Source organism: Vicugna pacos, chromosome 32 (assembly GCF_048564905.1).
Source record: "Vicugna pacos chromosome 32, VicPac4, whole genome shotgun sequence".
Classification (NCBI taxonomy): domain Eukaryota; kingdom Metazoa; phylum Chordata; class Mammalia; order Artiodactyla; family Camelidae; genus Vicugna; species Vicugna pacos.
This window is the reverse complement of record NC_133018.1, coordinates 18905024-18916664: the sequence shown is the minus strand read 5'-3', so window position 1 is coordinate 18916664 and position 11641 is coordinate 18905024. Positions and strand designations below refer to the sequence as shown.

The 11641-nt window shown below is 53.0% G+C and overlaps 1 protein-coding gene across 2 annotated transcripts; it reads left to right on the top strand.

The window, feature by feature from the left end:
- Positions 1-1014: 1014 nt before the first annotated feature.
- Positions 1015-9625, top strand: HPD (4-hydroxyphenylpyruvate dioxygenase). Of its 2 annotated transcripts, XM_072952928.1 has the most exons (15): positions 1015-1153; positions 1267-1293; positions 1800-1862; positions 2226-2330; positions 2905-2947; positions 3138-3220; positions 4186-4275; positions 5191-5294; positions 5697-5774; positions 6306-6468; positions 6604-6675; positions 7347-7469; positions 9025-9141; positions 9216-9365; positions 9406-9625. In XM_072952928.1, exons 1-14 carry the CDS (start codon positions 1151-1153, stop codon positions 9315-9317), a joined length of 1173 nt encoding a protein of 390 aa, XP_072809029.1. In that variant the 5' UTR covers positions 1015-1150; the 3' UTR covers positions 9318-9365; positions 9406-9625. The 2 variants fall into 2 exon arrangements, with proteins under 2 accessions (XP_072809029.1, XP_072809028.1); XM_072952927.1 differs by having other exon boundaries at positions 1016-1153; positions 9216-9625.
- The last annotated feature ends 2016 nt before the right edge of the window (positions 9626-11641 follow it).

Below are 11641 nucleotides of genomic sequence, written 5' to 3'. Positions count from 1 at the left end.
ACAGCAAAAAAGGCTAATGAAGGATGCGTGGGGAGCCAAAATGCAAGAGGGGAGGGGGTAGTCATACAGTCATGGGCCGAGACTGCCAGCGTCAGAGGCTGGAAGGGTTTCCAGGCAGTGAGGATAATTGATAAAGTCAGTGCCCTCAGAAGAGGGCAAGATGGCTCAGTGGCAGAGTTTCTGGGGACCAAGGTGGAGCTACAGGCATGAGGCTGGCCTGAGTCCCTCAGGTAAATGCCACAGCTGGCCAGCAGTCAACGCTCCACCTTCCAGGAAAGAGAGACCTGAGGACTCAGGTGTGGGGATGCTGGGGAGAGCCCCAGGCCTTCCTCCTCCCAGGGCCACTAACTCCACCTTCCCACCGCTCTGTGGCAGCAGGGGGGGCCATCACCCCTTTCCCAATACGCAGGCTACGGCTACGCCAACAGTCAGGCCCCTCCCAAAACCCCCAGAGAAACATAACTAAGCATATGTTATGAAGCTTATTGTGTGCCAGGTTGTAGTCCAAAAACTTATGTTTATCTCATCTAAGCCCCTACCACACTATTATTGCTCCCATTTTGCAGATGGTGGGAAGACTGAGGCTTGGAGGGGTTCGGTAACTTTCCCCAGCCACATAGCATGTAGCATCTCCAGGATTCAAACCCCCACACCCATGTTTCCAACCACTATGAAACACAACCTTTTCACCTAAATGTAAACCACACACTTACTATGCAAACAGGACTTCAAGACCAGTTCTTAATCTCCCCTCAAATTCTCTCTTAATAAGAATTCTGGAGCCACTTCTGCACCTATGCTGGCCTTGGCTTCTGAGCTTTGGATTCTGCAGGGCAGAGATCACAATCCCAGCCCAGGGTCCTGGAAAGAATGCGCCCTTGGCTTCTGGCCCTGGGTCTGCCCACCACTGGCTGATGGCCTTGGGCGAGTCACTCCCCTTCTCTGGGCCTGACAGCATCACACTGTCCAATGAGGCCGCAGCTGGATCAGAGGCTTCCAGGCCTAGGAGCTCTCAGGATCAGCTCCTACCCCAGGGAAGGCCAGGAGGCCAGAGGCGGGACCTGATGGATGTTAAATACTTCTGTCCAACATCCTGCTGGCCTTTCGTCCGTCCCAGTCTTCCCAGCAAGAAGTTTGACCAAGATCAGTCATGGTAAGTGCCTGGGGCCATGGCAGCCTCCCCCCATGGTACGAATGTGCAGTGAGACTTCCAGAAGCACCTGTGTCCAAGCTTCCACCTCTTACTGTCCTTTCTTTTCTCCTTAGACGACTTACAGCAACAAAGGAGAGAAGGTAAGCAGGAGGGGAAATGTGGGGTCAGGGACCAAGGAGACTGGATGTAAGCAAAGAGCTGAAGAGAAATAACTACAGTGGGTATGTGAAGTCCAGGATGCACCTTCAAGTTCATGTCTTCCCCTTGGTCATGTCTAGACCGAGCTGAACTCAACCTTGCCTTCCTAAGAAAAAATTTTACCTCTTCTTAAAATTTTGCCAATCTCTTAATCCTGTCTGGAAGTTCTTTCTAAGGTCTAATTTAAATCTGTGTTGCTGTAACACAAGGTTATGTCCCCCTATGAAACCTGGGCAAGCCTACCAATCCTCAGCCCACAGGAGCTCAATTTCCATATGAGAAATCTCTACTGAGGCTTGGCAAGGCTGAGGGGGGTGGTGGGATCGGCTTCTCCTTAGTTCTGAGATTGAGTCTGGGACGAGGGCCGTGGCTAGGCGACACTTCTCCACCCTCACTTTTCTAGACCCACTTCCAGAGACTCAGCCTGGCCCCTTCTCTCCCTCTGCAGCCCGAGAGAGGCCGATTCCTCCACTTCCACTCCGTGACCTTCTGGGTTGGCAACGCCAAGCAGGTAGAAGCCGGGGCAAGGCATTGGAAATGGGCAGAGGGCAGGCAAGAGGGGCTGCTGGACAAGGGCAAGCCTCCAGCCGGATCTGTGATTGGCCCCTGGGAGGGGAGGATCAGGGCCAGTGTTGGGACTGTTCCAGGAAGGACAGGCACTCTTTGGATCCTAGTTACACAATCGGGGCCGCAGACCCCAGCGGGAAACTCCCCTGAGATCAGAATGGGCCAGGGAGCAGCCTTTCTTCCCAGGAGGGACTCTGCACCTGGGGCAATGCGGCACGCAGGCTGAGGGGACTGGGGGCTCTCAGCTGGGGGTCCACCAGGCTGGCCCTCCAACCCTCACGGACCCAGCTGCAACTCTGTGGTTCAGGCTGCCTCGTACTACTGCAGCAAGATGGGCTTTGAACCCTTAGCCTACAAGGGCCTGGAGACACGTTCCCGGGAGGTGGTGAGCCACGTGATCAAGCAAGGAAAGGTGAGTCCCCCCACGCCAGGACCCCCCAAACACCTACTGCCGGTTGCAGAGACCAGGGGGCCCTTCCTCCAGGCAGCCAGTCCTCTGCCAGCGGGCCTGGTGTGGCTACGGGAGAAGGCACTGGGTTCAGCCCCCACCGGGCCCTCCCCCCGGCACCTTTGTACACATGCAATGGAGACCTTGTTAGTTTGGTCTCCTTCTTGGCCCCGCCCAACACTGGCCTCAGAGATGTTCAGGGAAAGTTGGCAAAGGCCTCAAACCTCAGAGCTGGAAGTCTGGGCAGTGCCCTGGTCCAGGATCCCTGCAGCTCTCCCCCGTGGGGAGGCCTGACCAGCAGCTCACCCCAGGACCCCAGGAGGGTCTGGTACAGGAGAAGCCCCCATCCCTCAGGGCCAGGGGGAAGCTAAGGCAGCGAAGGGACAGGAACCCCAGTTCAAGAGTCCTGCCTGGCTGGGAGGGTGAATCTGGTCCTGATGGGATGTCTCACTGGCGGGCAGGGAGGAAGGCACAGGGCTGCCCCTCCACAAGCTCACCAGAGCCACCAGCCACGCCTCCCTCCTCCTCTGTGTCTTAGATTGTGTTTGTCTTCTCCTCTGCCCTCAACCCGTGGAACAAAGGTGAGGGGGCCCCGGAGAGTTTGGGTGCCAGTGGGTGAAGACGTGATCTTTGGAGAGGGGTCAGGGACACATGGGTGGGTCAGGGTTCAGGGAGGGGGTCTCAGCCTAGAATGAGATGGCGCCCAGAAGGCTGAGAGTACAGGTGAGGGGCCATGACTCCAGTGCCACCCGCCTCCCCTGCTGGCCACAGAGATGGGTGACCACCTGGTGAAACATGGTGATGGAGTGAAGGACATCGCGTTCGAGGTGGAAGATTGTGACTACATCGTGCAGGTGAGACTGCACCTGGGCTGGCACGAGGACAAAGCAATAAGGCTCGGCCTGCCCCCTATCTGCCACTGGGACCCCTATCAGTCAGGGCTGGTGGACACTGCCGTGCTGGAGCAATGCACCCAGACGTTGGTGTGATACACACCTGAGTTCTGGTGACACTCTGCCCCTTACTAACCATGTGTCCTCTTTCTGAGCCTCAGTTTCCACATCTGTAAAATGGAATAACCAACTATCTCACCGAAGTGTTACAGAGAAGAAACTAGATCATCATTACCATTTCTTGAGCACGACTCTGTACCAAACACTGTATTCAAGAGGCAGCTTAGAGGTTCAGAGAGTAGATTCCAAAGGCGGACTGCTGGGTCTGAGTCTTATCAGCTGTGTGACTTCCGGCAAATGACTTAACTTCTCTGTGCTTCAGTTTCCTCATCTGTAAAAGAGACAACAGTGCCTTTCATGAAATGTTGTGAGGATCAAAGAGGTTAATCCCTACAACAGGGCCTCACACGTGACAAGATAGATGTGCAGAAATAAGGTTTTGCTAATACATGGATCATGCTTGTAAGGCACTTGGCAGAGGGTCTGACACATAGTAGGTGCTCAATAAATGCCAGCTTGTACTCATCTTATCCAACCACCTTTTCTACAGATGGGGAAACTGAGGACTGGAGTGGGGAAGGGCCACAGAGTGCGTTAGCCAAGGCAGGACAGACACCCCCAGCCCTACCTGGCTTGTTTCCCATAGGCCTGGCTCTGGGCCTGGGCCTCAGTTTCCCTATCTGCTGAATGGGCATGAGACTTGGGTGTCAAGGGCAACAGCTGAAGTTGGCTGGGGTTCCTACCAGGGGCTGGGAAAACTGGACGAGGCTGAGGCAGAACCAGGCAGACACGATGCAGTAGGGGCAGCAGGCAAGGGCTCCCCGAGGGTCCAGCACTTACGCCTTCCCACCCCATCTCCTCTGCAGAAAGCCCGGGAACGGGGCGCCAAAATCGTGCGGGAGCCCTGGGTAGAGCAAGATAAGTTTGGGAAGGTGAAATTTGCTGTGCTACAGACGGTGAGTTAGTTAACCTTGGTGCCCCCACCCCACCTGCTGTCGGCACCCACTGAGATGCCAAGATCCCCCTCTCCCCACTCCATTATACCATCCCACCCTGTGCCTCGAAGCACAGACATTCTCCCTGGAGCTGGACCTCCTGTGTGCTTGGCCAGTGTGCGGAGAATGATGAGGGCTACCAGTCACCCCTCAGGCTTCCCTTCCTCCCCAGCAGGGGTTGATGGTTTGGGAAGGCAGCCTCAGGCAGGGGCTCTGAAGGAAGGAGGAGATGAGTGGGTCTGGGGAAACTCCGCCCTGCTCAGGCTGTGTGACTTTGGGTGAATCACTTCGCCTCTCTGTGTCTCCATTTAAATGAGCAAGGGATCACCTGTGTGGTCCATCTGTTGACATGCCACAAGCTACTTAACCTTTCTGTGCCCATGTCTTCAGCTAGACTCCCTCCCACAGTCATTTTAAGTATAAAATGAGCTTGTTCATGTACAGCCCTGAGAACAGCGCCTGGCATATGCTAGACACTCAGCACAGGTGACCAAGTCTGTTTGGCACCTGAGTCCTACCTCCTCAAGATTAAGTACAACTTAAAGATGGTTACAGTGACTGAAAGGGCCCTTCCATCAAATTTGATCCAATGCCCTCATCATTCTTCATTCAGTCAACACATTTAAACTAAGCACCTACTATGCGCTAGGACCCCACGCTCTCCACCCTCACAGAGCTTATGGTCCTGGGGGGCAGACAGACTGTCAAAAATCCCCAAATGTCAGATTGCAGTCATTTCAGAAAGGGGACTTGACTTGCCCAAGATCACACCTGGATAGGGTCAGGTTTGGGTTGGTCAGGTCAGGGCTCCATCGGCGCCATGAAATGTGGTCTGGCCTCAGTGGGGATGGGAGCTGGGCTGTTTGCCTCCCACAGTATGGGGACACTACACACACCCTGGTGGAGAAGATGAACTACACTGGCCGGTTTCTGCCTGGATTTGAGGCCCCAGCATCCACGGACCCCCTGCTTTCCAAGCTGTGAGTGCCCCTGGGGGCTGCAGTGGAAAACAATGCGTGCTTTTTCCTCCAAGCAGACTGGGCTTCTCTGAGGTAGCAGAGCATCTGGGAGCCTGCTGGGGAGCCCCTGAGAGTCCCCCGGGGTATCTTAAAAAGGCACCATAGAGGCTAAGGGCATAGGTTCTGGAGCCAGATTGGCTCAGTTCAAATCCCAGCTGTCACTTCCTAGCTATTTAACCTTGGCAAGTTACTTTATTTCTGCATGCCTCAGTTTCTTCATCTGTAAAATGGAGCTAGTAACAGTGAGTTGATGCAAATAAAGCGTCTACGAACAGCAAGGGGTTCTTGTTATTGAGGGGCTGGGGGAAGGAGGAGATTTAGGGAGTAGCCTTCTCCTCACCCCTAACAGCATCCGTCTCCCAGGCCCAACTGCTGTCTCGAGATAATCGATCACATTGTGGGAAACCAGCCTGATCAGGAGATGCTGTCTGCCTCAGAATGGTGAGTCCCTGGCCCAGGCCCTTCTCACACGGGGGACAGGCCTGCTCCCAATCTTGTGAGGAAATACAGCCCAAGGTCAGGGGAGGTTAGTCTGAGGTCACCGATTCATCTGTTCCCTGTAAAACCGTCACCATGGAGACCAGAGGATTTAAGGCCCAAAGTGACCCACAGGTCCTCCCCCTGAGGAACCTTGGGGAATCTGCACAGGGGTGTCACAGTCCAGGGAGGCTGGGAGGAAGGCCGTCACCACCCAAAGAGCACCCCTATGTAAGCTAGAAGCAAGTGCCCCTTCTCGAAGTACCTCCATCTGCTGGAGTGTTGCCATATATACAGATCTTGTTACCGGATGCTTTACTTCGACTTGAAGGAAAATTGTCATAATAAAGGTATAAATCTATGATGTGTGTGATATGAAAGGTGGTTCCCTCCTGGAGCCTGTTCCAGGAACAAATTCTGGAAGGTGGAGTAGGGTTGGGGGCCCAGTTGCAGGCCAGCAGTCAGAGTTAGCATGCCCCTCCGGCCACCCCACAGGTACCTGAAGAACCTGCAGTTTCATCGTTTCTGGTCCGTGGATGACACACAGGTACACACGGAATACAGCTCTCTGCGGTCCATCGTGGTGGCCAATTACGAGGAATCCATCAAGATGCCCATTAACGAGCCAGCGCCGGGCAGGAAGAAGTCCCAGATCCAGGTGGGGCCTTCCCTGCGCTCCGGGGACCTTGGCTGGGGAAGAAGGAAGCAGGGAAGAGGTTGGAAGGCTCTCACAGGGGCAGGGGTGTGGGTGATGGTGGCCACTGATGGTGGATTCTTTGCTTCCCTCCCCCAGGAATATGTGGACTATAACGGGGGTGCTGGGGTCCAGCACATTGCACTCAAGACCCAAGACATCATCACAGCGGTTAGAAGTCCATTACTGGTCCTAATTCATCTCCCATTCAGCTCCAGAGCCAAACTCTGCAAAACAGAGTCAGGGGCTTGGGGGTGGGGGTGGCAAGTGGCAGTCCTGGGACCCCTTCACCAGCCCAGATGGCCCACAGGGCTCCCTGACTGGCTCCTGCCACTCTGGTGCAGGGGCCTTCCCACCCCAGAAAGTTCAGTCTCTCTGCTCTGGAAGTAGCAGGTGCCAGAATACCAGGAAGCCTCAATTCTAGACCCAGTTCTTCCAGGGACTTCCTGTGTGTCTCTGGGAGATTCAACCCTCTCTCTGGGCTTCAGTTGCCTCACCTTAAAAATGAGGATATTAAGCTAAAGATCCATTAGGTCTTTTCAGCCAAATTAAATGTCCTGAGTCTACTTCCAGGTGTCTCAAAAATTACTGCGTGGACACAACGAGGCAGTACATAAAAGTGCTTGAAGCAGGCACATAGTGAGGCTCCATAAATGTTAGTGATCACTGTTCTCCTAATGGGACCCACAAGGCCCAGCAGAGGAAGGGGATGAAGTCACACCTGGCAGTTGGGGGCAGCAGGGACAGGGCCGCTGCCTCCTCCTGGCCCAACACTTCCACCTGGCTGGAGTTGCTGAGTGTGGAGAGAGGAGGAGGCTGACTTTGACCCTGCTCTGAGACAGATTCGCCACTTGAGAGAGAGAGGCATGGAGTTCTTGGCTGTTCCGTCCACATACTACAAACAACTGAGGGAGAAGCTCAAGTCGGCCAAGATCCGGGTGAAAGAGAATATTGATGTCCTGGAGGTGAGGCCGAGAGCAGGATCCTTGCTCAACTGAGGAGGACGAGCCCTGAGTTCCACCTTATCTCACAAATGTTGTCTAAACCTCTATCAAGACCAAGGCATCATCAGCCACTGGGACAAAGAGGGGCAGGATTCAGGCCAGGTCCCTGCCATCATGGGACTTGCATTCTAGTGGGGAGACATGATACAAACACCATCAGGGGAGAGAGCGCACACTGGTGCGGTGCAGAAACTTAAAACAGGCTATGACAGAGAGTGACCGAGGGCTACTACTCAGGAGGTAGTCAGGAAAGGCCTCTCTGAGGTGACCTTCCAGTGAAATCTAGATGATGAGAGACTGGCTGTGTGAAGGGCTGGGGAAAGAGCAGTCCTGGCAGAGGGAACAGCAGGTGCAAGGGTCCTGAGGCAGGAGCAAGCTCTGAGTATCTGAGAAACAGAAAGAAGATCAGAGTGGATAAAAGGAAATATTTGAGGAGTGGCCCAGGTCATAGAAGTAGACAGGAGCCAGCTCCTCTGGTAGGCTATTTAGGAGTTTGGATTTTGTTCTTCTGTGGCCAGAAACCACTGGAGGTTTTTTTGGCTTTGCTTTTAACTGCTTTATTGATATATAAGTTATATAACACATGTCATTTTTTAAAAACACACAATTCAGTGGGTTTTGGCTATTCATTCACTATATTATGCAACCATGACCAAAATCAATTTTAGAACATTTTCATCATTCTCAAAAGAAGCCTCACACCTCTTAGCCAACATCTCTCAACCCCACCATTCTATTGCCTTGCCCTCAACCCTAGGCAACCTCTGATCTGCCCCTACAGAGTTGATTTTCTGAACATGTCATATAAATGGAATCATACAATATGTAATCTTTTGTGACTGGCTTCTTTCACTTAGCTTCATGTTTTCAAGGTTAAATGCATCAGTACTTCATTCTTTTTTATAGCTGAATAATATTCCACTGGATAAATAGACCACATTTTGCTTATCCATTAATCAGTTGATGGATATTTGGGTTGTTTCCACTTTGTTGACTATTGTGAATAATGCTGCTATGATCATTTGGGTACACGTTTTTGTGTGGACATATGTTTTAATTCTCTTGGGTAGATACCTCGGAGTGAAATTTCTGGGTCATATGGTAATTCCAACCTTTTGAGTGATCACCAGTCTGTTTTCCACAGCGGCTGCACCATTTTACATTCCCACCAGCCATGTATGAGGGTTCCAGTTTCCACTGGAGGGTTTTAAACAGGAGAGTGAGATGATCTGATTTTTGAATGATTCTTGTCTGGGGGGAAGATGGATTGTAAGGAGGCAAGAAGCTACTGGGATGGCCTAGGTCAGCCTTGATGGTAGTTTACAAAGGGGCTGCGGCAGAGGGTGGTAATAGGACAACTTGGTGATCTATTTGGAGCTGTCTGGAACTGCCAGAGAAAGGGATCTTGGCTTTGAGGATGCAGGAGCCCCATGGCCTTTCTAAGGATGCCATCATTTTAGGCTAGAGTGGCAGGTCAGCCCCACCCCCTTACCTTAGTCTTCTGTCTCCCACCTAGGAGCTGAAAATTCTAGTGGACTACGACGAGAAAGGCTACCTCCTGCAGATCTTCACGAAGCCCATGCAGGACCGACCCACGCTCTTCCTGGAAGTCATTCAACGCCACAACCACCAGGTACCACGAAGTACAGACTGTCCCCAACGTCTGGCTTTCTGGGCCGGTAGCTCACCTCCTTTCTCCCGCTCCAGGGTTTTGGAGCCGGCAACTTCAACTCACTGTTCAAGGCTTTCGAGGAGGAGCAGGACCTGCGGGGCAACCTCACCGACATGGAGACCAGCGGAGTCGTGTAGGCTCCACTGGCCCGCCTGACCCACCAAGGCCCCGCCCGACCCACCAAGGCCCCGCCCGACCCACCAAGGCCCCGCCCGACCCACCAAGGCCCCGCCCACCTGCAGACGCAAGGTGGGCCACGCCCCCAGCCGGGAACACGCCCACTCCACAGGCCCTGAATGGCGAGCCCTCATTGGCCACTTGCTTTAGACCCCGCCCACGAGGCATCGCCTGGTCCTAAAACTCCGCCCACCTCCTGACCACGCCCCCTCGGTTGGGGCACTCCCTCTCCTGCGCTTCGGAATAAAGGGGACCCCAGGTCCAAGGCCGTCGGTGTCCAAGTGTTTGTGCTGGACTGGAGCAGTGACGCCTTTTGGCCGCGAGGGGGAGCTCAGAGCAACAGCGCTACTGGGGCGTCCCCGCTAGGGGTTCGGAGGCTGCGGGATCGGAGGAGGCTCGCTGCGCAAGCACTGTGCTAAGTAGGACGGCGCGGGTCCAGGGTAGTTCTGGAATCAAGGAGTGCAGAGGGCTTACACCCTGGAGGGAAATACAGACAATGTTGTTTCTCAGAGTGGTAAAGCTAGTAAGAAAATAAAGCAGGTGATGAGATGGTGTGGAGGTGAAGATGGGCGGGGGCTGGAAGGAAGGCTCCTCTGGGAGGTGACATTTGGGAGCCAGCCAAGGTGAAACCTGGGGAAAGAGCATCCAAGGAAGAGGGTACGGCAAGGATAAAGGCCCTAAGGTGGGACAAAGCTTGGCAACATACTGTCTGATGGCGTTATGTTCTCTACTTTGCTGCCCTGAGCTCAAACTTCTGGACATAGGAGAGGGGAGGGAGTTGGCCAAGGGACTTTGGGGCATCATCCTTGCTCAGCAATCACGGACATGGTTCCTGGTCTGAGAGCAAGTAGAAGGGATCTGAGCCCCTCAGCTTCTTCCTTCTACCTTCAGCATGGCAGGCACTAGTGCCCCTCCACAACCTCAGGCAGCCCCGCTCCCCCCAGCCTTTTTCCATTTGGAAAGAGGTTAGTTCATACTCAAGTGTGAGTGGCCCTTGCAAAAGAATGACACAGTTGGGAAAGGAGCTACTGGTCCTAAAACATGCGGAATAAATTTTTTAAAGAGAAGAAAAGAAAAAAGAAACAAAAACACTTGGAAGAAAAAAATTTCTTTGAAACCAGAGAAGAGGAGGTGGGAGCAAACAGGACCTCTTTCCTTCTGCTTCTGATGCTTGACAGCCCTCCCTGAGGAGGAGTCAACTCAGAACTAGCAGCAGGTGGAGCTCAGTGGAAGAAAAAAAAGATCTGAATTGGTATAGTGCAAGAATTGGGAGAATTTTTCTTTTTTCAGGTTATAGAAGTCAGGGCTTCTGGGATCATGAAATTCAGAAATGAAAAGAAAAGCAGTTCTTTCCACTCAGAACCAGAGGAACAATGGCAGGTCCTAGGCTTGTGCTGCTGGTTAAAGATACCCTCCCCTCTCTTTTCCCAAGGTTATGCAAAGAAGGGAAATTCTGTAACACCGGAGGTTGCAGACTGGCGGCTCATGGGTCAACTTTGGCTCACAGATGTATTTTATTTTGTCTGCCTGGTTTTAGACAAATTTGAGGCAACATTTTGGAAGGATGAAATATTTCACATACAAATTCTAGGATTCTGGTTTTGGGAATAACCAGGCAGTTCTAGGCTTGCCTTCTTAAGTGGTGATGATCTGCTGGTACAAAGTAGTAGGTGCCTCTTTAGATGGGACGGGGCAGAGCAGACCCACATTAGCTGAGCATAGACTAGGGAGCCAGACTACCTGAGTTCACACCCTAGATCAGCCATTTGCTAACTGTGTGACCTTGGGCAAACTACTTGACCTCTCTGTGCCTCAGTTTTCCTCATCTGTTAAATGGGATTGATAATAATACCCACCTCCTAACGCTACTGTGATTTAATGTCAAAGATGTTCAAAACTGTGGCTGACAGAATGTCAGTGCTATGTGTTTTCTCTTGTTATTTATGGAGAGGGCCCTGAGCGAGGGGCTCTTGCCCAAGTCTACCTGGCACTGCCCCTCTCTTCAGCACACTCCCATCTGCTCCATGCATGCAGATGTCCTGAATTGAGGCTCCCTTTTTGGCCCCCACAGTAGAACCAGTGAAGAAAGGACTCATCGTGTGGGACTGAGGGGCAGAGGGAGAGGAGGATGGATTTGAAGAGTGGGGTGGAAGGAGACCCGTCAGACTTTATAGCTGAGGGAAGGGGGAAGGAAGTCCAGGGTGCAGGGACCCAGCGGCGGCAGTGGTGGTGGAGGCATGGAACAGGGTGCCATTGATAAACGGGGCAATATGGCAGCAGGTTG